Genomic DNA, 23,124 nt, shown 5'->3' on the forward strand with positions numbered 1-23,124 from the left:
CCTCCTGCAGGACCCTGACTGGGGCCAGGGATTGAACCTGCAACCCTTTGGTCCATGGGCTGATGCTTTAACCACTGAGCCAAACGGTCCAGGGCCCAGGCCTGGGTTTGAATCCTGGCCCCTTCCATCGGCTCTGGGACTGTGGGCATCCCCTCATATCTCCGGGCCTCCCAAGCTCTCCTAGCTTCCTAATCAATGGGCTTGGGGCAGGCCTGAGAATCCGTTTCTGTCACAAGTGAGTCTGGGACTCAGAGAGAGGTAGCAACTTATCTGAGGTCGCACATTAAGCCAGGTTTCAACACTAGCCTCGAAGGGGGAGCTCCTGCCTTCCCATCCAGGGTGCTTCCCGCTCTGCCAGGTCCCCTCACTGCTGTGGGTGTCACTCGCTGGGTGGACGCTGCTGGATTTCCTGAACAAACACCCCCTTTGCTCCTGCACCTGGTCCACAGGGTCGTCTACGAGAATGCCTCCTGGCTCTGTGCAAAAATAAACACAGCTACAGCTTGCAGTGAAAGGAGGGCATATGTGTGTGTGTGCTAGGTAGGGGGTGGTTTAGGGCAGGGCACCTGGTGCCCATGGACAGCAGGAGACCAGGAAGGCGGCGACATGGAGGAGAAACAGGAGTGGGAGCTGCAGGCCTCGGAGCAAGGGATGCTCCGCGTAGGGAAACGGACCTCTCGCGCTTTGCCCTTTCCTCCGCCTGCTGCGAACTCCCTCGCCATCACCATCAGGACAGAATCACAGTGACCACGTGGCAGCAATCGCAGCAGAGGTTAATCACTTGCCCTCGCCAGCCCCGGTGCTATCCCTGCCCATGGACCAGAGAATTCAAGTTCATAACAGATCAACGCGCGGAACCAGTGTTTCTAACCAAGGCCACTGAAAGTACGGTCCCGGCTCAGCAGCACCAGCTCCTCCCTCCCCCAGCTTGTTCAAAAAGCAAATTCTCAGCCGCTCCCAAAATGAATGAGGATACTCATTTTACTAAGACCCCATGGTTTCTGTGCACATTTAAGTCTGAGGAGCCCTGCACCATCCCAATGCCCCAATTCCAGTAACAGCCCACCCTGGATAACTATAGCCAATACTTGTGGAGAGCTGTCTGTGTGCCGGGGGTTTTGCACATAGAAGTCCATTAAACCCTCATCGGCTTTCTGGGGGAAGCATGATTATCACCCCCATGTTACAGATGAAGAAACTGTAACCCAGAGAGGTTAAGTAATTTGGCAGAGAACACACAACTTATAAGTGGCAGAGGTGGGATTTGAATATAGCCTCTCTGAGACCACTGTCCCTTTAGTTTCGGGGACCCCAGCCTTTCCTCCTTCGCTGCATTTCTCATCTTGTGTAGGTTGCAGCAGACAAGAAGTCTATTTCCCCTTCTTCCCTGACCCCATGTAGCCAGTGGACTCCTGAGGGCAGAGGCTGGGCCACTGCTAGTCACAGCTAGTCCATTAGTTCAGCCCTCTCACTTGCGGGGTGGCGGGGGACAGAGGACCACCTGTGTTGGAATCACCTGGGATGTTTGAGGAAAGTGCTGATTTCTGGGCCCCTCCAGGTCCTATGAAACTAGAACCTCTGGGATGGGGTCTAGACACCAGCAACTTTGCAGGCGTTTTATTGCCCACTAAAATTGGAGGCCAGGTGCCAGGGGGTGTAATGCCTACTTTACAGTCAAGGGCAATGAGGCCCAGAGAGCTTTTCCGTTTCTGTCCCCAGGTTGGAAGCTGGCCGACAGGCGCGCTGGCCTGGGAGGCAGGCAGTTTGGGTTCCAGTTTCTGCTCTTCTCCCTCAGAGCCCAGAGCCACACCCGGGTGCAGAGCAGGTTGGTGAATGCAGCCCACAGACTGTGCACAGGTTGGTAGCTAAGAATGGTCTTTACATTTTTTAAAGGTTGGGGGAAAACATCAGAAGAAAAATATCTCATGACGTATGCACATTATGTGAAATTCAAATGCCAGTGTCCATAAGAGTTTCTTGGAACACAGCCGTGCTCATTTATTTATATATTGTCTATGGCTGCTTTCCTGCTGCAGAAGCAGAGGTGAGTAGTCACAGCAGGGACTGTATGGCCCACAAAGTCTAAAATAGTTCCCATCTGGCTAATTACAGGAAAAGTTTGGCAACCCCAGGTCCAGAGCAATGATTCTCAAACTTTAGCTGGAAGGCTTGTTGAAACACAGAATACAGGGTCCCGCCTTCAGATTTTCTGATTCAGTCCGTTTGTCCTGGGGCCGGAGAACCTGCATTTCCGACAAGCTCCCAGGAGTGCTGATGCCTGAACCACACCTTGGGGACCCTGGTTTAGAGGACCTTGGGTCTTCAAAGCTGATGCTCAGCCCCACCCTGGAAGCTCACAGCCCACCCAGGGAGTAGAAGGTGCTTGGGGAGAAGAGAGGGAGGACGGATGAGCTCTTACCATCCAGATCCTATCTCATCCATCCATCCATCCATCCCCAGCCCGGTTCAGGCTGTCCTTCTCCTGGTGTCTGCTCCCCCCTGGTGGCCGCAAGCCTGGATCTTGCCTGGCAGTTCAGCCTTGATTGCCCAGACCTCCATTCGGAAACACATTTCAAAGTCTTCAAAGTTTGCACATCCTTTCCCCTGGGGGGGGGTCCACGTCTAGAATTTCATCCAAAAAAAGAATCAAGGATATGGCCCTGGCCAGTTTTGCTCAGCGGTTAGAGCATCGGCTTGTGGCTCAGAGAGACCTGGGTTCGGTTCCCGCAAAGGGCAGGTACCTCGGCTGCAGTTTGTCCCCGACCCTGGTTGGGGTCGTGCGGGAGGCGGCCGCTCGATGTGTCCCTTTCACGTTGATATTTCTCTCTCTCTCTCTCCCCGTCTCTCTCCCTCCCACTTCATCTGAACAAAAATGTCCTTAGGTGAGGATAAAAAAAGAAAAGAATCAAGGATGTGTACCAGAATGCCCTGTGCTGCATTGTTTGTTTGTCAGAGGGAAAATGGGAGACCAGGGACAGCCAGTTGACATGGTCACACAGCTAGTAAGAAGCCCAGGCAGGACTTGAAGTTGGGTCTGTATGACTCAGGAGCCAATGACTCAACTGCCACACTACACAGCCCCTCAGGGCGCCCCCTGCCTGCCTCGGGGCGCAGTGATTGGGAGCAGGGATTCCAGAGCTGAATTGCCTTGCCGTGAATTCCTGTCTTGTTACCTGCCAGCTGCGTAACATCGGGCAAGTCACGTAGCTGCTCGGTCTCAGTGTTCCCACCTGTAAAAGGGGAACATAATTGTAAAGGTTACATGAGTTAGCACAAGTGTTTAGCCCTGTGCACTGTGTGAGCTGTTATTATTCTTGCTTGTTAAGCCCCCGCCTTCCTTCTGTGCCCTTCGCTCTTCTTTGCTCTCCTTAACGGACTCAAAGCATTGTGGGTCACTGGCAGGCGCGCTGGTCAGGTGAACTGGGACAGAAGTGGCTGGGATGTGGCGCCGTAGCCAGGAGGTGGCAGACATTTAGCAGGGCCCACCCAACTGCTCTGAGAACCGTTTCTGCCCATGGGACTGGGCCCCTATAGTCTGGGGAATAGGGCACTGAGCTTAACGTTGGGTTAAACAGACCTGGATCTGAATCCTAGGTCTTCTGTGTGACAAGGGCAAGTAGCGTCCTCTCCCTGAGCCTCACTATTCGTATCTGTAGAATGGGGGCAATAAGGTTAGAGCAGTGGTTCCCTACGTGGGGTCTCCAGGGGCAGCAGCGGCATCACCTGGGAACTCTCAGGAAATGCAGATTCCGACACGCCCGCCTGGTGGTTGTGGTCTCCCTGAGTCTGAGGACCTTCTCCTCCGCCTTGTTGTGACTGCTCCTGGAGAGAACGGCCGCCAGACATTTAGCTCAATAATCGTGAGCTGCTGTCACTGTTACAGGCCCGCTGCTTCTTGGCCTCTGCTGATTGGGCCAGGAGTATCCTTGCTCCAAAGAGGACCAATCAGATCCCCTCTTCTGGGATCTGGAAAATGGATGTCACTTCCATGAGGGGTAGGGGCTAACCCAGTGGCCTAGGATGTCGTTGGAGGGAGGAGTGGGCAATCTATTTTTCTCCACTTGCCCCAACAGTCAGTAGCGCCAATCTGTAGAGAGAGGCTCAGAGTCCAGAGGTCTCCGGGGAGACACGGCAGCCCCGGCCTGAGGGCATCCCTGTCTGATCCCATGTCTACTGAGATTAGGTTGTCCCACCTGCTCCTGGGTCCTGTAGAACACCTCTGGGTTCCCCTGATAAATCCCTTCTCTTCTCCTAAGTTGGTTCGAGATGGTTTCTGTCACTTGCAACTAAAAGGGCTCTGTCATGTTGAGAGCTGGGAGTCAGGGTCAAGGTGCATGTACAAAGGTCAAGGGTCACCGGCCCGAGGGGACCCACTTCCCTTCCTTCTTCTGCCCAACTGCTAGCCCAAGCAGGAGATCCGAGTTCCAACCCCATCCCTGTGTCTTATTAGAAAGGGGCGAAGGGGAAAGGAGGCCTCTGGGCATCGGTGGAATAGGCGAGATCTTGAGACCCATCTGAGGTCGGTCACCTCTGGGCTCCCTGTTATTTTCGGTCCTGGTTTCTATATGAAACGTCAGTCGTCTCTCCAGAGAGCTGTGGAGATTGTCCCTCCCCACTGGCTGGAAAAGAGCAATGAAAAAGGTGAAGGGTTTAGACAGATGAATGTCTCTGTAGAGCAAGGTATGTGTGACTCCAGCGGGCATGGGCAGCCTGCAGGGAGAGCCTGGATTTCCAGCAGACCGGAGCCGGTGGGAAGGCACAAGGGCACCGCTAAGTGTGCTGCCTGCGGGTGTGGTGGAGGAAAGGCTGCAGGGTCAGGGTTTCAGGAGAGCCGGCCGGCTCGAAGCAGCACCAGAGACAAGCTCTGACTCCTGGGCTCCGGCCAGCTTTGCTGGTCTTTGCGGTGAGATGGCGTGCCCTGCGTGTGCTCAACACCAGCGGCCACATGGCCCTGGGGGCGAAGTGCAGCTCTGTATGGACAGACCCAACTGCAGAAGCTTGAAGAATGTGGACTCCTGAGGTCCAGTGGGGTCAGGTGAGAGGCTTTAGACTGTGATGGGGGGGGGGGGGCTGCAGAAGGAGATCACAACAGGTGAGGGTGGCAAGGACATGGTATGTCTACAGGTTTAGCCAGAACTTTGAGAAAAACAGAAGCAGGCTCCAATCCCTGCTGTGTACTTGTCAGCTGTGTGGCCCTGGGCAAATTGCTTGTCCTCTCTGAGCCCTAGATTCTTTTCTATAAAATGGGGATAATACTTTGTATCTCCTAGGACCTGAGTGGAAACTGGATGGGCTAATGTACATAGAGCACTAGGTGCACAGTAACTCAACTGTGGTGTGGTTACCACTATTACTACTATTAGTACTAGATTCAAAAATCAGGCAAACCATTTGTTTGAAAGGATTGACTGGGCAGCAAAAAGAGGCCCAGTCACCTGTAGAAGAGGCTCCAGATCTCTGATGAAGAGCCTGAGGTTGGGGCAGGTCATCAAGTCCAGGAATGAGGCCAGGAGATGGGGCAGAAACCATGCCCAGTGAATGGAGCCCAAAGAAACAGGTCAGCCAAACAGGAGGCCGGACGGGTGCCATGACCCTATGTGATAGGCCAGGGTGCTTTAAACCCCTCCCACTTTAGGTTGGTATTGGTTTCTGGTGTTGGCGGAGTAGGGCTTAGTAGGAGGGTCTGCAGAGAGAAAGTGAGGGACCCAGACTCCGAGTGGGTCCTATGTCTGTGGTCTTGGGTCTTTACTGAGTGGCTGCTGTGCATCTCGGGCTCTGTGGGGGTTCAAAGACGATCAGGGTGAAGTGCTCACACCTAGCTGGAGAGATGGAGTGGGCACGGATGAGAAGCCAGATGCAGGCTGTGCATGCTCAGACTGAGTGAGTGGAGACGGGGTTAGAGGAGGTCAGAGGAATGAGAGATGTGAGGCTGGAGTGGCTGAGTTTCAGGGAGGGGGTGTGGCTTGAATGAGCTGCTTCTTCTTTTTTTTTTTTTTTTTGGCATTTATCTTCAGATAGAGCGGGAGGGAGAGAGAGAGAGAAACATCGATGTGAGAGAGACACATCGAGTGGCCGCCACCCACCCAACCCCAACCAGGGCCGGGACAAACTGCAACCAATGTACTTGCCCTCAGCGGGAATTGAACCCGGGACTCTCTTGTCCACAGGCCCCCGCTCTAACCGCAGAGCCAATCGACCAGGGCTTGAATGAGCTTCTTAAGGATGGTTAGAAAGGCCGAGTGGAAGGGGAACGGTGAGAGTGAGGGCACTGAGGCAGGACACATGGACGCACCTAGAAGACAAAGGGCTCAGGTGGGCCGGAGTGGACACATTCTTGTCCCGGAGAGGGGGAATGAGACTGGAAGGCCAACCCGTAGAGAGTCTTGAAGGCCATTGTCATGGGCTGGGACTTGATCCAGCTGGCAGTGGGGAGCCACTGAAGGTTATTGAGCAGGGCAGTGACATTTGTTCTAATTGGATGGCTGAGCTTGTGAAGATATCGGGAGGGGAAGCACATGGGGAGAATCAAAAGGGAAAGAGTCTTGGCTCCAAGGTCAGTTAAGACAGTGGAGGAGTGTCCCTTGATCCATTGAGTGGGGATATGTGACATTATAAACAGAAAACCCCTTGAGAGGCTGACCTAGACATGCTGCCTTGAACGAGGTCTTGGGCCATCAGTAGGCAGACCTGCCCTTGAATCCCAGCCCTGCTGTGGGATTGAGGACAATCTCTTCATCCCTCCAATCCTCAGTTTTGTCCTCTGTAAAGTGGGCATGATGCAACATGTCTCCAAGGATGAGTGTGAGGATTAACGAGAGAATGAGGAAAGTGTCCAGCTCAGTGCTTAGAGCATACTAGGTGCTCAATAGACAGTGTCCCCTCCCCATCTCCCACTGTGTGGCTGTCACAGCGCTGGACACAGAGTCTGGCTCTCCAGTCACCTCCAATTAGATAGAGTTTCTATTGTCAGAGGTCATTCATTCATTCATTCAACTAGCATTCAAGCAGCATTTCTCAGCACCTACTATGTACCAGGTGCTGGGACACAGAGTTGAATTAGACCACTGGCCCTTGGCCATGAGGAGTTTATTTACTCATTCATTCAGCAACATCCATGGAGGCTGGGCAGGGGTGATGTGGGGGTGAAGTGAGCGCTGCTGGTGGGCGACGGGGTGGGGAGGGGTATGAATCAGCCCCACAGGTCATACCTCTGGGTTCGGGAAGAGCAGGAACCCAGAGAAGATGCTGTTGGCACCTTCTATGCCCAGCAGGGAGTTCTTCTCAGTGGCCTGCAGGAAGACGTTCTCCCCCTGTTCCAGCTTGAGCACGATGCCGCCTGTGGTGACCTGGAAGGTGCTCTGGACGTAGTCGCAGAAGGTGACCACCTTCCGCGTGCTGTCACGGTCCCTGCCCCGCATGAGGTTCACGCACAGGTTCCCTCGCGAGCTGGCGTGGTAGGTGAAGTAGTAGAGGCCGGGCACCCTGCAGGTGAACTTGCCACTGCGGGATTCGTAGTTGTTGTTCGCGTTGGTGATCACGTGGTCGAAGCGGATCACCTGGTCCTTCCGCAGGGGAATATTGATAGTTCGCGTGGCAGAGAAGGCGATTTTCTGCGTGGCCTTGTAGTCTCCCGATTCACCCTTGGGGCCAGGGGCTCCGGGGGGCCCTGGGGTGCCTTTGGGGCCCACGGGGCCCTTGGGACCGACTTTTCCTGGCTTGCCGGGAGTCCCTGGATCCCCCTTCTCTCCAAACTCGCCGTGGTCTCCAGCTAGCCCTGGCAGCCCTGGAAAAGTAGAGACAAAAGAAATGAGGCTGAGATCACCCAGAACCAAAGAAAGGAGCCTGGGCTGAGAGGCAGGGAGCCTCGCTGAGTGCCCTAGGACAGGCCCCTGCCCCTCTCCGGGCCTTAGCCTCCCACCTGTAAGAGAGAGGGAGTTGGGCAGGGGACCTCTGCATCCCCTTCCACCCCAGCGTTCCGAGTCTGTGACGCGGTTGGCCACAGTGGGGACTGACACCCACGGGGCGGGAGCAGGGTCTCCCTCAGGAAGGTGCTGCGCCGTCCCTCCTCACTAGCTTGTTCAGCACCCTTGTTGGAGCTTAAGCCTGGAGGCTGGATAATGGATTCTTGGCACACACGCTGTCCCACTGCATTCCCTCCCCCACGGCTGACACCCCTCATCAGTCACGCCAGTCCTTCTGGCTGAACTTGGAAGTGGGCCTTAGATTCCTCCCTCTCCGCCACTCCAAGCAGCCACTGCCCTTGGTTTGGCACAACACAAAAGAACACCTCTTTCCCAGGAGAGTGGCAGAGTTTAGTGGCTGAGGACGTGGATTCGGGGCACAGACAGATGTGCTTCTCACATCACGTCTGCTGTGATTAGTTGTGTCCCCTTGAGTGAGTCAGATTCTTCAAGGCTCAGCTTCCTCATCTGTAAAATGGGGATGATGAGATTTTGTGGGCTTATGAGGATGAAATGAGATTATTTGGGGAGAGTGGTTGGCTATGGGTAAATGAAAAAATGAACCAGATTTCAAAGGGGGGTGGTCTTTATGGCAGGAAATCTCATTCGAACCCTGTGAGACAACCCCACAAAAGTATCATTGTCCACATTTTACAGGTAAGGAAACAGCAATTCAGAGAGGTGAAGCCACTTCTCCCGGAGGTAACCCCGGACCGTGTGACTGCGGGGGTGCCCTCTCTCCACCTGGATTTAGAAGTAAGAGATCCATGATCTGGTCTCGGCCTCATTTACTGGGCTCCTTTGGGCAGGTCAGTAGCCTTTCTGGACACCGGTTTTCCCATCTGTGAAATGGGAGTCAGAATTCCCTCCTTGCAAAGTTATTGGGAGGGCTCAGCCAGCTGATGGATTCGTAAGTGCGTTTACAATCTCTATGGTGGGCAACTGTGATTTGGGAGGCAAGAGGTGGGGCCTCAGACAGTGACACCAGTGTGTCCCCAAAGTACACAGCACCTTTCTCTCCCTTTGTCCCTGGGGTCCCAGGTTTGCCGTCAGCGCCTGGTACCCCAGGAATGCCTGGGATTCCAGGGATGGCCGGGTGCCCAGTGCAGCTGGTCTGGGCCTGGGAGACATCTAGTGGACCCAGGAGCAGCAGCAGCAGCGCCAGGAGGCTGCCCCTCAGGGTCTTCATCACCACACTGTCTCAGCTGCTTCCTGCGAGGGAACAGAAGATGTGGTAGTTTACTGCTGTGGTGAGTCCTCACAGCTATTCATGCATTCATGCATTCATGCATGCATTCATGCATTCAGTCAGTCATGCGTTCACTGAGTGTGTCCTGTCCACCAAACCCTGCTCTGAGTGCTGGGGATACAGTGGTGAACAAGAGCGGTGTGGCCCCTGCCTTCACGGAGCTGACAGTCCAGGGGAAGACAGACGATAAACTGGTCAACTTCCGCGTGAACAGAAAGAGTTAGAGCCGGTGTTGAGCGCTGGACAGAACGGAAAGTGGCCGGAAGGAGAACTGAGCTGGGGTGGGAGGGGCTGGCTTTGTGAGGGGAGTACTCCCACCTGGAAAATTTTCTAGACAGGGAGGTATCTCTGAGAAGTGATGTTTAGACCGAGAACTGAGGGTTCAGAGAGGGCTGGGCCAAGAATGTTCTAGGGGGAAAGGACAGTGGAGGCAGAGGCCCAGAGGCAGGACAGAGCCTGGAATGTTGAAGACCAGCTGGGGGACATGGGGCCAGAGGGGAGGGAGGGGGCAGAGCAACAGGAGGCCAGGGCCTGGCAGCTGTGGTATGTGGGGTTTGGATTGTATTCTAAGTGTTCTCATTCATTAGAGCTTCTGAATCCGGGGAGCCCATGCTACTCCCTCAGTGAGCCACTTCACCTCCTCAGAGCAGCCCAACAGGGAGAGGACCCGCCTGAAGCTCAGAGTAGCCAAGACCCTTGCTTGGGATCACATAGGAAGGACTGCAGTCAGGACTCGAACCCAGGCCTGCTGGGCACTAAAGCAATGTCCCTGCCAGCATACCAGCCCATCTTTTCTGGTGGATAGTCTTGGGTCCCTCCAAAGGCTGTGGGCCCTGGTGAGAAGGTGGTGCTGGCCCCTTCCAAATCCCAGAGAACTAGAGGCAGCCCTGGGCTGTCTCGAGCTGGTCAGCACAGCCAGTGCCCCACAGCATTGAAATGACCTTAAATGTCATCTAGTCCAATCCTTAGCTTGTTATTATTTTTTCAATCGAGCTAACATTCACTAACGTAAATTCGATCCTGTTAAAGTGAACATTTCAGAGGCATTTAGCACATTCACAATGTTGTACAATCACCTCTCTTTAATTCCCAAACATTTTCATCAGCCCTAATAGAACTCTGTAATCTCTGCAGTTACTTCCTTCTCAGCCCCTGACAACCACTCATCTGCTTTCTGACTCCATGGATTTATTCTTCTGGATATTTAATATAAATGGAATGATCCAATATGTGACCTTTTGTGCCTGGCTTATTTCATTCAGCCTAATGTTTTTAAGGTTCATTTAGGTTGTAGTACGTATCGGTACTTTATCCCTTTTCATGGCTGAATACTATTCCATTGTATAGACAGATTACAATTTGTCTATTCATTCATTACTGATGGGTGAATAGTGCTGCTATGAACATTCATGTACAACAGTGGTTCTCAACCTTCCTAATGCCGCGACCCTTTAATACAGTTCCACATGTTGTGGTGACCCCCAACCATAAAATTATTTTCATAACTGTAAGTGTGTTATTGTTGTATCTTAGGCAACCCTTGTGAAAGAGTCATTTGACCCCGGAGGGGTCACGACCCACAGGTTGAGAACCACTGACGTACAAGGATTTGTTTGAATACCTGTTTTTAATTCTTTTTAATTCAACCAAGGAATGGAATGACTGGAGTTACTGCCTGGGGTCTTCCGTTAATTCTATGTTGAACTTTTCAGGGAACCATTAACCTGTTATGAAGTCTCCTCAATAACATCTCTGCCAAGGGCTCTTCCATCCAGGACTTGCACCATCTCAGTCATGGGCAGCTCATTACTTACTAAGGCAGCCCACTCCACCTTTGTCCAGATCCAAATTCTTCAAGTCTTGGGTCAAAGCCTTTCTCCTCCAGGAAGCTTTTTCTCATTACCCCTCAGCCCACAGAGGCTGAGCTGTTTCCTGCCCTTAAAATGGCAGAGCAGAGGGCTCTGCTTATCTTTGAATGAACAAGAGTTCTCACTCTTGCTGGAGGTTTTACAAAATGACAGTTTGACGACTTCAATAATCCACACGTTGGGCACTTAGCAGGTGCCAGGCTCTGTGCCAAACACTTTACGTGCCATTATTTCATTGAATTTGGTTCTTACGATAGCCTCTTGAGAAAGCATCCTTGATTTCTCATTTTACAGATGAGGAAACGGGGGGTAGAGAGAGCGAGAACCTCTATCAAGGTCACACAGGCCTGTGTGGTAGGGATTCAAACCCATGCCCATTGGATCTTAACACTTACAGGATGTCACTTTAAGAGGCTGCTGTACTTGGTGGTGAAATCATGGGCTTCAGAGCCCGACGGCCCGACAGGGGGAGCTAATGCACCGGCTGCACTTAGGGCCAAGCTGGGTCGGGGCCAGCGCCCAGGGAGGGGCGCTCTTGTTGCTGGTACTGTTTCTGTCAGGTGGCAAACCCCACCAGTCTGAGAGGCCCGGAGTGTCCTAAAGAAAGCAAACTGCCAGGGTCCGAAGCAGGCCTCTGCCTCGTCTGGGCTAAGGGCCTCGACAGCTCACGTCTCCCCTCTGGCCAGTTTCTCCTACAACACGGGGCTAATGCTAATCTCTACCTCATAGGCTTGGTGGGAGGACGGACGAGTTAGGGCTTACAACAGAGTCTGGCAGGTTGAAAATGCTTACTGAATATTAGCTATTTTAAAAATCATCAGCATCATCGAAGAACACCCAAGTTTGGGGACATGATAGGAGATGTTTGGAAAGGAAAAGAGGATCAGTTCCTTTGGGGGGGCTCAGGGGTATCTCAGGCAGAGGCAGCGCAGGGTGGAGAGCTTCCACCAGTGAGGTGGGGGAGGGGGAGCAGGGTCCTGACCTTTGATGAGACTCAGGTTTCTCGGGGGAGTGGGAGGGGGTGTAGAGGCGTGGGAAGATCTAGGTTCCGGCTCATTCTAGGGGCTGCTGCATCTCAGACAGACTTGGACGTGGACTTAAAACTCATCCGGTCTGACTACACCCTGCCTTCTCCGGTCAGCACCACCATCAACCTCGCCCCTACCCAGGTCTTTTCCTGCATCGCCCGCCCTTCCATCGCTTCCAGACCCAACGGTTCCTTTATCCCCAACTTGGACTCAGGCCAAATTGACCTTGACCCCTCCCCCCTTCTACTGTTACCTCCCTGCATGACCTCGAGCAAGAACCAGAACCTCTCTAAGCCTCTTTGGCAAACTTAATTTCTATTTGACAAGGCTGCCAGAGGATTAAATGAGATGGAACCTAAAAAAAAAAAAAATAAGGTCCCTGGTGTGGCGCTTGACCCCACCTCCTCCTCTGCAAACACTGAGCTCACTCAGTACTAACTAATAACTAGCCACAGCTCCACCTGCAAGTCAAATGATTCCTTTGAAAGAGTCACGCTGAGTTTTCTCAGCGGAATGCCAGGAAACAAGAGAAGGCAGGTGTTGGAGAAATGCCGGGCTGGCGGAGGGGGACCTGGGTTCCCATATCCCTGTGCCTCTGACATCTCGATCCAGGTAGTGTGCCAAACACTGGGTGATCTTGATCTCCGTGAGGGCACATAAGACCCCTGAAAGGTTCTGATATCCCTGGAAAGGGTCTCAGCTGAGAGGTTACATGACTTGCCTCAGATCACCAGCACTTAAGAGGCAGACGCAGGACTCAGCTTGAGTCCTGGTGACACCAAAGCCCTTATGCTGGTGGCTCTCATTTTAGGCTGCCTCCCTGTCACCTAGGCCCTAGGTAGCTGCAGAGTGTTGGATTCCGAGGTCTGGGCCCAGGCAGGAATCGGTGTTAAATACTCCAGGGGGCTCCGAGGCAGGGGATGCAAGGTCTGCACTTTGGGAATCACCACCCTCCACCCTGCTGGGTCCAGCCAGCCAGTCCCCCCAGGCCCCACACCCCACACCCCATCCTCACCTGGGAACCTGGCGTCCTGTGATGCTGTTTGGCTGGGCAGCAGTGGGACCAGGAGCCGGAGCCAGATGCTCTCAGTCCAAAGCGGAAGTTCCATCGCCTGGAGACGGGAAGGGCCTTCCCCGGATGGCCCCCTCCCACGGGCCCAGCAGGCCACCTCCTCCTTGTTGCCCCCACTCTCACCCTGTCCTGCTGCCTGCAGGCAGTTTCAGATCCTGTTTCTGTCATCTGGAGGGGCTTACCGTAAATGGGGTGGCCGGTGGTGAGTTGGGTTTCGCCGGCTCAGCGGCTGTGGGAGAACGGGCTGTCCAGGGACAACGACCACAGCTGGGGACTCGGTGCCAGGACCTCTGAGCTCATGACCTTCTAAGGGATGTTCCTCAATGAAACGGAAACATGGCCAGCCTGGTGCCTGGGCACTGAATTTGGAGTCAGAAACCTTGATTCATAACCTGGCTCTGCCACCTACCAGCTCAACGTCCTCAGCCAGGGAGCCCCGTTTCCTCTGGAACAGGGTGAGACCACAATTGTACCTGCTCTGTGGGTCTCGCGGGCGCTGGGGCTCCGACGGGACAGTGGAGAAAGGAGGGTAAGCTGGAGCGTGCAGGCCTGTTACTCGTTACTATCACGCCATGTCCCAGGCTTCCCTCTCCTGGCTCATCTCTCCTGCTTTCTTCTCACTCTGCTCTCCTGCGCTTTCCCTGTTCTCAGAATAGAACCTCGTAATAAAAAATAAAATTCAAATGTGGTCATTATTTATTTATCCCCACCCCCCCTGCTTCCAGAAGGGCTTGGAGCTGATGACAATAATAGGCACAGGCAGGGGCCTGTTGCTTATTGGTCCTGGAATCACACCGAGTTAGAGCTGGAGAGGGACTTGGAGGTCGCTCAGCCCACCCCTTCGTTTAATAGGGGGAAACTGAGGCCCAGCGGGGAGACATTCATCATGAGCCTGTAGGTGCCCCGCACTGGGAGACTGGAGGCAGAGCCACAAACAGACCGGCCCTGGTCCCTGCCCCCTTGAACATCTCTTTTACTGGGGGACACTGTTGTGAAGCATCCAGTGATACATGGGTTCATTGGTCCTGTGATAAATGTCACAAAGGAAGTGACTGCTGGAGCCCAGACCTCGTCAAGAGGCCTCAGAGCCAGGCGTCTGACACCAGATATCACCCCCTTCTGAGGCTTTGTCTCAGGCGGTGTGACGTCCCGCTCAGGGATGGCTGCCCAGCGAGGTCAGGAGGGCCTGTCTGGACATCTGTGCCTGGAGATAGGAAATCGCTGGGCTTGTGGGCGCTGCGTGATGGACTTTGTTAACTGCAGAGGGTGATAGGGAGGAAGAAGAGTAGTTTGATGAAACCAAAGGGTCTCTGAACTCAGCCAACTATAGATCCAAAGGGACCCAGGCCTGGGTGGTAGATTCCGGGCAGGGAGATAGGGGTTAGTAGGTTGCAGATCCAGGGGTTCGTCTGAGAGTTCCTCAGGCCACTTGGGCCTGGCCACTAATTCTTTGGTGGTCGATGGCAATGGGAAAAGCTAGACTTGAATCCAGGGTAGAAGCAGCCGGGAGGAGGTCAGGTCATGGCTCTGGAATCGGCCTCTGGAATCCCAGCTCTGCCTTTTTCTGGTAACGTGGCCTTAGGCACATTTATTGACCTCTGTTTCCCCATCTATGTATTGAGGGCATGGACACTCACCTCCTGGGGTTGCTGTGGGGGCCAGTGAGGTAACCCTGCCTAACTGGAGCCCAGCTGAGTGCCCAGTCCTTTGTGGGCACAATGCGAACCTGGGAAAAGTATGATTTATATGAAAAGACAATTCTTGGAGCCTGGGGCATAGGAGCCGTGCCCGGGTTAGGAGGAGGCCTTGACTAGGGATCCAGAGCGAGGGGTCTCTGGGCCTCGGCCCCTGAGGGAGAGCCAGCGTCTCTGTACCCTGGGAATTGCTGACTCGCACCGCTGATAGAGAGGGGGCTTCTTTCTTCACCCTCGAACGTCCTGTGGTGTGAGGGATTCCTTACACCTTGGGGTGTCGTTCTGGCTCCTGTCCCACTCCCATACCCTCCTTTCTTGCCCTCTGTAAAAACAGTCCCCTGGGTTCCTCTCAGCCCAGCAAACTGGCGTTTTCAAAGTCCTGTCTGTCCTGACAGAGAACAGGGAAACAATAACGGAAAAGTTTAGTTTGATGAAACCAAAGGGTCTCTGGACTCAGCCAACTATAGACCCAAAGGGACCCAGGCCTGGGTGGTACTAAAATTGTCGTTGCCAAGGTACAGGTTTCTGACCCGACACTGTGGCCTCCACAGATGGCATATTGATTTTGTAAACACAAGAGGAATGAGAAGAAAGATGTATCGCTGGGGGCATCGCTGGGTGGACGGTGCGGTGGTGGACGGAGGGAGCTGTGAACAGAGTGGCCTTGTGACCCCGGCTGTGTCCCTGCCAGAGGCACCCTCCTGGGCCCTGGCCTCTGATCTCTATCTGTGGTGTGTCCTCATCTGTCCCTAACTTCATGTTTCGTGCCCCTACTACGTGCAGGCATGTGTCAAAACAGCCCTGCCCTCAAGGATGCTTCCCGTTCAGCGGGGGAGGCAGATCTCTCAGCAGATAGATGCACACAAGCCAGTTGGTGGACCACGTCTGTTGGCTTCACCTGGCAAAGCGCCCACACACCACAGTCCTGTCTCTCCTGAACCTCTATAAAAAAGCCTTGGGTGCCGAAATCTGTTTTTTTTTTTGTTTTTTTTTTTGTAAATAAGTCTGCAGGTAATTTTGTTGCAGCACCAGGTTTGGGACCCTGGACTTGAAAGTGTCATGAGTTTATGGTCCAAGTCTGTGGAGGGCACTGTGGAGACACAAAGGGGAGCATCAAGGAAGGCTTCATGGAGGAGGTGATCTTTGTATTGAATCCTGAGTTGAGTGTGTAGTGCCAGGTGGACAGAGGATTTGTATGAGTGGAGTGGGTTCTGCAGGATGAGGGGACACCATAGGCAAAGGCATGGAGGCAAGAAATAGCCCCTCCTGGGAACAAAGGTGGGAGAGTGGATGGGGTTGGTTGTAGGGCTGGACTCAAGCCACTTCTCTTAAGCCCACTTCAGCCCTGGCCGGTTTGGCTCCGCGGTTGGAGCACCAGCCTGCAGACTGGAGAGACCCGGGTTCGGTTTCCGCTAAGGGCACGTACCTTGGTTGCAGTTTGTTCCTGGCCCCGGTTGGGGTTGTGTGGGTGGCAGCCAGTCGATGTGTCTCTCCTACATTGATGTTTCTCTCTGTCTCTTCCCCCCTCTCTTCCTCCTGCTCTATCTGAAGATAAATGCAAAAAAAAAAAAAGTCCTCGGGTGAAGGTAAAAATAAAAGCTCACTTCAGTTGACCAGTGCCTCCGTGAGCTCATGGGGCCAGTGGGACCAAGCTGAGATCGCAGGCAGGCCGGGGCAGGTTGTCACAGACCTGAGGGGGTCTCACTGAGCTCCAAGCCAGGTCTGCAGCCTGCACAGGAAAGTGAAACTTTTTATTTCTTCCGACCTGAACAGCCAGTCCCTTCTCACGGTCACTACAGTGGAACTGAGGCAGCTGACGGCCTCCTGCTCCTCCAGTGAGGCTCCTGGCGGCGGGGCCTGGCCATCGGGGACCTCCCAGGGAAGCCCCGACAGCCTGTAGGCAGTGGTGATTTTAGATGACCCCTTGGGGGCTCCCGAAATCTGTCAGACGTCCGCAAGACAGATTCTCACTCTCTCTCTCTGGCCCGTTCCTGCTGACCTCAGAGCTTGGTGATGGCTATTAAATCATTTAGTCGATTGGTTCGCATCATGCCGGGTGCATAGTAAGTGCTTGATAATGTTAACGATTCTGATGTTTTTAGTCGCTCATTTATTTACTCTCTTAGTCACTCGTTTACCCACTTATTCATTCATTCACTCATTCACCCAAGTTCCCTCATTAATTTAGCACAAATTCGTTGCACATCTGATCTTTGCTATGCTGGGCTCACCTGGGCTCAAACCCCTCCTGTGGCAGGTGCTCCTGAAATGCAGCTTAGGTCAGCATAAGCCTGGGAATTCAGACATACTCCTGTTTGCCTGTGCGTAGATGCCTTTAATGACAGCAGTGCCTCTCACCCAAACAAGTGACAGCAGACGGCCCCTTGGTGACATCTTGTAGCCTGCAGCCACACTTGAGCATCTCTCTCCCAAATGACCGAATGATGCTGAGTGACTCAGCACTGGCACCAATCTTTGCTGAGCCCCAGCCGGATGCCCTGCGTGATTCCAGAGCCCACAGACGGCTGCAGCAAGGGCAGTGCTGAGGGTGAAGAGACCTGCTTCTTCAAGGTGGCAATGAGGAATCGGAGCCACGCGCATTTATTGATGTAATCATTTATTTATGTATCTCCCTGAGTCTTCCAAGACTTGGAAAAAAGGAGTGGTAGCACTAGAGGTGTTGGTTAAGTGTCAGAGCAGTGACTCCTGTAGGAACTCAGAGAAGGGAGAGAACTCACAGGGGGGGTGTCAGGGTGGGCTTCCTGGAGGAGGAGTCCACGCGGTGGGGAGAATGGCCGGAGCAAGGATGCGGCGCAGCAAGTCCGTGCAGGGAAGCTGAGGGAGGTGGGGTAGCCTGGGGCCGGAGAGGCCTGCTCCCCTAGTCGGGGAAGAGCAGGAAGCCGGAGAAGACGCTGTCGGAGCCCTCGGTGCCCACCATGCCGTTGTAGTCGTTGACGGCCAGCCACACCTGCGCGCCCTCCCGCAGCCGCAGCAGCACACCGCCTGAGCTGACCTGCTTGCTGCTGGACATGTGGTCACAGAAGGTGGTCATCTGGACGCCATTGTGGTACAGCTGCACACACAGGTTGGCCGTCTGTGACGTGTGGTGGACGAAGTAGTAGAGGCCGGGGACTTTGCAGGTGAACTTGCCGGTGCTGGTGTTATAGTCCCCCTGCGGGTTAGTGACGACCGTGTTGAACTTGACCAGGCTGTTCGATGCCGGGTACTGGACGGTCTGCCGTGTGACTGTGAACACGGACTGGTGCTTCTGCTTGTACCTGCCCTCCTCTCCTGGCTCCCCGGGGAGGCCGATGAATCCGGGAACCCCCGGAAGTCCAGAGGCTCCCATGGGGCCATTTTTCCCAGGATAGCCAGGTGTGCCAGCTTCTCCCTTCTGACCCTTGGGTCCTCGTGTCCCAGGAATAGCTGGGATTCCTGGGGAGAGAGTAGGTGGGAAGGAAGTGATGGGGCAGGGGACAGGGCAAAGGGACCTGGGGCTGTCCTCCAGGGGATACACCATTGGGGTCTGGTCTCTGAGACCTCCTTTCCCCAGATTACTGTCCACCTGGGAGCAGCGTGCAGGGAGTAAGGGGGACAGAACAGCTTATCACCTGGTCAGAGGGAAGGGAGGTCCCCGCTCAAGCCCTGCCCCCCCCCCCAGACCTGCCTCCTGACCTTGGCTAAGGCACCTGTCTCTTGGCCTCCGTTTCCACATTTGTGATGGAGAGGGTAGGACTAGCCAGCTCGGGAGGTGTCAAGGACAAGATCTCAGCGTGTCAGAGGCCATGCCTGTCAGCCCACGGACAGCATGCGGCCTCAGGGACCTGCTGGTCCTGTGCAATGTTTTTTTTCACGTTTTATTTAGACCCAACATGAACACATTCAGACCTCACTTAAAAGTCTAGGGCCTTGGTTTTTCTTGACAAAAGTAAGATTGGTCACAGGCAGATTTTCTGGGAAGCTCACGAAATTGTTTTAGGCCTCATTAGCTGGCATTGGCCCCTTCAAGGCCCTTGGCCTAGTTTTATATTGATAGTTTTCCCAATATTTTATGTTAAAATACTTGTAGATTCACAGGAAGTTGTAAAAACAAACAAACAAACAAACAAAAAAAACGAGAGAGAGGGGAGAGAGAGAGAGAGAGAGAGAGAGAGAGAAGAAGGTGTCATGTGCCCTTGACCCTTCACCCAGTTCTCCCCAGTAGCGCATGGTGCATATCTAAAGAACAACATCAAAACCGGGCATCGACCTTCGTGTACCCCACAGAGCTCCACTTCATGTGTGTGTGTACAGTTCTCACACAATTTGGTAGCATGTGTAGATTTGTATAACACTCCCTCCCTGCAATCAAATGTATTAAAATAATTTCGTATTATTTTTCTTTTTTTTTTTTTATCCTCACCCGAGGACATTTTTCCATTTTTTGCACAGATAGAGTAGGAGGGAGAGAGAGGAAGAGAGAGAGAGAGAGAGAGAGAGAGAGAGAGAGAGAGAAACATCGACGTGAAAGGGACACATCGAGTGGCTGCCACCCGCATGACCAACCAGGGTCGGGGGCAAACTGCAACTGAGGTACATGCCCTTAGCGGGAACCGAACCCGGGTCTCTCCGGACCGCAGGCCGATGCTCTAACCGCTGAGCCAAACCGGCCAGGGCCCATATTATTTTTCTTAAAGAGGGCCTTCAACACTTATGTTTCAGAGCCCTGCAAAACCTGTGTCTATTCCTCAGCCAGCGTAGTACATGGGAACCACTGGATGGAGCCAAGGAGAAGCTGCCCCTTGGAGGGGCTCCTTCCAGCTCCCCCAGCCCCACTCAGCCACTTCAGCCCTGATGGCAGCTTGCCTGGTTCAACTTCCCTCATGCTGAAGATGAGGAAATTGAGGCCAGAGACGACCAAGGCCATGCAGCTGGTACGAGGCGAAGTTAGGACTCAAAGTCAAGTCTGGCTGAGTTGCAGTCAGAAAGTCTGATTCTTGTTACTGTCCTAATTATCGATGCCTCTGAGATTTTTCTCTCCTTGTCCAAACCATACTCATCTTTTAGGGCCCGCCATCGGTCTCTTCTTCCAGGAAGCCCTGTCTGAGCGCCCTTGCCTGCCCTCAGGGCCGCGTCCTCCTCTGACTCCCTAGGGAGTGGGCGTCTGTGACAGATCTACACGGCGTGTGAGCCTTCTAGGTCCCAGGGTGAGGAGTTGGGGATTGGGACCCAGCAGACATAGGCTTCAGGCTGTGTGACCCTGGGCAGGAGACCTCCCCTCCTGAGCCGCTTTTGCCCAGTGGAGATAAGGGCACGTGGAATGGATCCCACAGAGCCAGCGGAAGAGCCTCTGCGCATGCCGGGAACTTCATCGGAAGCACTCAGTAAAGTCAGGCCCCTGCATTCGCTGCCCGCGATGCTGAGCAGGGCCGTGGCTCGGCCTCTGAGGTCTTCCAGCAACTGATGGGCAGGGGTAGGACTCAGCAGTGGGGAGGGGGCCTGAGAGGCAGGGGAGGGTAGTGGTGAAGGGAATGGCCTTTGGAGCTGAATAGGATTCTACTGTGTGACTTCAGGCAGGTTACTCAGTCTCTCTGAACCTCAGCTTTGACATTTATCAAATGGGAGTAAATCACTTCTTCAAAGGATTTTGGCCTGTTTTCTCATTGGCAGAAGAGTTCACAATTTAATCTGCCCCATTCGGACCTGTGCCTGGCACAAGTAGTAGCTCAAAAATCAGTAGCCCTCAGCCACCCTGGGCAGGGAGATGGCCAGAGGCAGCTTGAAGTACAGGGTCCTGAAAAATGGGGATCCTCATTCAGCTCACCCCAAACTGGAGACTTCCTTCTGGAATGTTGGTAAAAGTCCACATCATCGCCAGGAGGGAAGATGACAGTGGGGAGATTCCTAAGGACGTTCCTCTCCGCTGGCCCCTACCCCCACCCTCTGCCTCTCCATCACCTCTGCCCAACCCCACCCCAGCCCATGTGTACCACCTCCAACACGCGCCACTTCCCAGATACTTTCGAACCAAGCACCGAAGACTCCAGCCTCACCCACACCAGCCCACTCATGTCCTCAGCCCCCTTCGCTCATGCTGCAGCTTCCCCGTGAATCTCCCATAGAAGGTTCTGTAGCTGTGATCCTGTCCCCACCCCTCCAACTAGGGACCACAGGTTTCTCATGAAAACAGTGATAACAACAGCAGTAACAACCATAGCCTACACTTATCCGATGCCTACCATGTGTTCGGTGCTGTTTTATATGTAAACTTAGTCATCATAGCGCCGCTGCGCAGTAGGCGCTACCATCTCCCCGTTTTACAGACGAGGAAACAGAGGCACACGTGTTAAGTAAGTAACGTGCACAAGTTCACATGGTGGGAAGTGATGGGGCTGGGATTTGAACCCTGCTCGTCTGTGCACTGCATACATCCACTGTGTGGGTCCCACCTCCCCCACAGGTCCGTGTTGCAGGGCAAGGAGTGGATGGGTTGTCACAAAACAGTAGCCTAGCATTTTAGATTTTGCCAAAGATGTCCCCACGGATCGTGTCCTGTGATCCTCCCTGCCGCCTGGGCAGGTGACATCTCCCCTCCCCGCTATTAGAGGGGGGCACCGGGGGGGCCTGAGGCCTGGGCTCTGAGGACAGAGGGGCTAGGCCTGCGGTGAGAGCTGGACTCTGCCCTGGGAGCAGGTGTGGCCGGAGGGACCACGCTCTTTGCTAGCAAGTTGCTGTCCTCCTTTCCCCAGGTCAGCCCCAGATGGACACTCCATCCCCTGTCCCTAGACCCCAGGTGACCCCTTCCCACCAGGCCAGCCAACTCACCTGGTTCACCCTTGGGCCCTTGCAGTCCGTCATACCCATCCTTCCCCGGGGCCCCGGGCAGGCCTGGTATCCCGGGGATCCCGTAGAACTCTGTGGCGGCCTGGCCCCCAAGCAGCAGTGCCAGAAGGAGCAGCAGCAGGTTTAGTCCAACGGGGGGCCGGAAGCTGGGGCTCCTGTCCATCCTGGGGAAGGAGCTGGATGGCGAAAGCTGAGTTGGCCCACCCAGCCCCTCACTGCCCCTCCTCACCCTCTTACTCCCCAGGGCTCATCCCTCCCCACCCTTAGGAACCTGCTCCCTCCCCTGGGCCCTTCAGGCCTTGGGACTGCACGACGGGTGGACAGGGGTCACTCCTTTGGGCTCAGCGAGGATGGGGATCCCCCTTCCTCTCACAAATCAGGCTGTCCCTGGGGCTATGTCTCAGGAAGGTGGTGGCGAAAATAACTGGCATTTCCTCTCACCTGGACAGGGGTCTTGGTCTCACCTGGGGGTGGGAGGTTTCTGGTCTGGTCACTGAAATGCCCTTCGATCTGCTTCCCCTCTCCCGGGCAAGAGGACACCGTGTCAGAGTGGACAGAGCAAGGAGGGCTGGAGCAGACTGGGCGGCCGCCTCCTGCCCCTCCCCCCAGTCTCACATCCCCTTTCCCATGTGCTTCCTGACTCAATACTTTGTTTCGCGTGCTGAGCCAGGCTGACCACCACCGCTGGGTCATGAGTGTCCGAAATGAGGAAATGTCCACGGTCCGGATCTGGTGAACGGTGTGTGCGTGTCTGTGTGTCTGTAAACACACGCCTCCTGGGCAGACTTCCCCTAGAGTCAAGTTCAGCCCCGCTAATGTCCATCCCCATTTCTGGGCACTTACTGGGCCTGAGACTCAGCTGCTCCACAGCCCCCTGGGAGGAAGTTATCCCCCTTTACAGACAAGGAAACCGAGGCACAGGGAGGTTAAAGCCCAAAGTCACGGAGTGGGTGGCTTCTTGGCATCCAAAGCCTTGCTCTGACCTCCCTGCTTAGCTGTCCCCAGAAACAAGCCTCATATGCACTTGTCAAGTAGCAGGCCTTATTCTAGAAACTTCTATATACCCCCTTTCATATCATGGTTAGGGGTGGACAGCCAGAATGGGCGGGCAGCCTGCTGTGTTGGACAGACTCCTCTGGCTCCAGAGTCAGCAGCCTCGGGGCTCCGTCCAGCTCTGCCCCCCTCCTTCCCTGAGGCCTTCGGCAAACCACTGACCCCACCCAGGCCTCAGTGCCCCAGTGAATTCTGGGTGGTGGGGAAGGCCAGGGCTCTGCATGTTGGCACCTCTTCCTTTGCCGGGGCCCGACGACCTCCCCTTCCCTGCCAGCACCGCCTCCCTCGCCTCCATCCCCAGCACCCACCCCTGTGTTTGGTCTTGGAGCCTATTGTGGCCAGTTGGAGGGGCTGGCAGAGCTGAGAGAGGCCCCCAC

The 23,124-nt window shown here is 54.4% G+C and overlaps 2 protein-coding genes across 5 annotated transcripts; both read right to left on the reverse strand.

Moving 5' to 3' along the window:
- Positions 1-7,051: 7,051 nt before the first annotated feature.
- On the reverse strand, positions 7,052-13,197 carry C1QB (complement C1q B chain). Its single transcript, XM_036256921.1, has 3 exons — positions 13,122-13,197; positions 8,973-9,173; positions 7,052-7,783 (listed from the first exon to the last, which is right to left on the reverse strand). The coding sequence occupies exons 2-3, from the start codon at positions 9,148-9,150 to the stop codon at positions 7,203-7,205; spliced, it is 759 nt and encodes a 252-aa protein (XP_036112814.1). The 5' UTR covers positions 9,151-9,173; positions 13,122-13,197; the 3' UTR covers positions 7,052-7,202.
- A 4,310-nt stretch (positions 13,198-17,507) lies between these two features.
- Positions 17,508-22,303, reverse strand: C1QC (complement C1q C chain). 4 transcript variants are annotated; one of them, XM_036256697.1, is made up of 3 exons: positions 22,159-22,303; positions 21,677-21,858; positions 17,508-18,307 (listed from the first exon to the last, which is right to left on the reverse strand). In XM_036256697.1, exons 2-3 carry the CDS (start codon positions 21,855-21,857, stop codon positions 17,751-17,753), a joined length of 738 nt encoding a protein of 245 aa, XP_036112590.1. In that variant the 5' UTR covers position 21,858; positions 22,159-22,303; the 3' UTR covers positions 17,508-17,750. The 4 variants fall into 4 exon arrangements, with proteins under 4 accessions (XP_036112590.1, XP_036112588.1, XP_036112589.1 ...); XM_036256695.1 differs by having other exon boundaries at positions 21,677-21,870; XM_036256696.1 differs by having other exon boundaries at positions 22,136-22,303.
- Between the last annotated feature and the right edge of the window lie 821 nt (positions 22,304-23,124).

The sequence above is a fragment of the Molossus molossus genome, unplaced genomic scaffold (assembly GCF_014108415.1).
Source record: "Molossus molossus isolate mMolMol1 unplaced genomic scaffold, mMolMol1.p scaffold_m16_p_12, whole genome shotgun sequence".
In the NCBI taxonomy this organism is placed as follows: domain Eukaryota; kingdom Metazoa; phylum Chordata; class Mammalia; order Chiroptera; family Molossidae; genus Molossus; species Molossus molossus.

Excerpts from the sequence above, each read along its gene's own strand:
- C1QC (XM_036256697.1), bottom strand. The coding sequence starts at position 21,857 with ATGGACAGGAGCCCCAGCTTCCGGCCCCCCGTTGGACTAAACCTGCTG. Across the intron at positions 18,308-21,676 it reads AGGGCCCAAGGGTGAACCAG|GAATCCCAGCTATTCCTGGG; the intron begins GTGAGTTGGCTG and ends CTCTCTCCCCAG.
- C1QB (XM_036256921.1), bottom strand. The coding sequence starts at position 9,150 with ATGAAGACCCTGAGGGGCAGCCTCCTGGCGCTGCTGCTGCTGCTCCTG. Across the intron at positions 7,784-8,972 it reads AGGGACAAAGGGAGAGAAAG|GGCTGCCAGGGCTAGCTGGA; the intron begins GTGCTGTGTACT and ends CTACTTTTCCAG.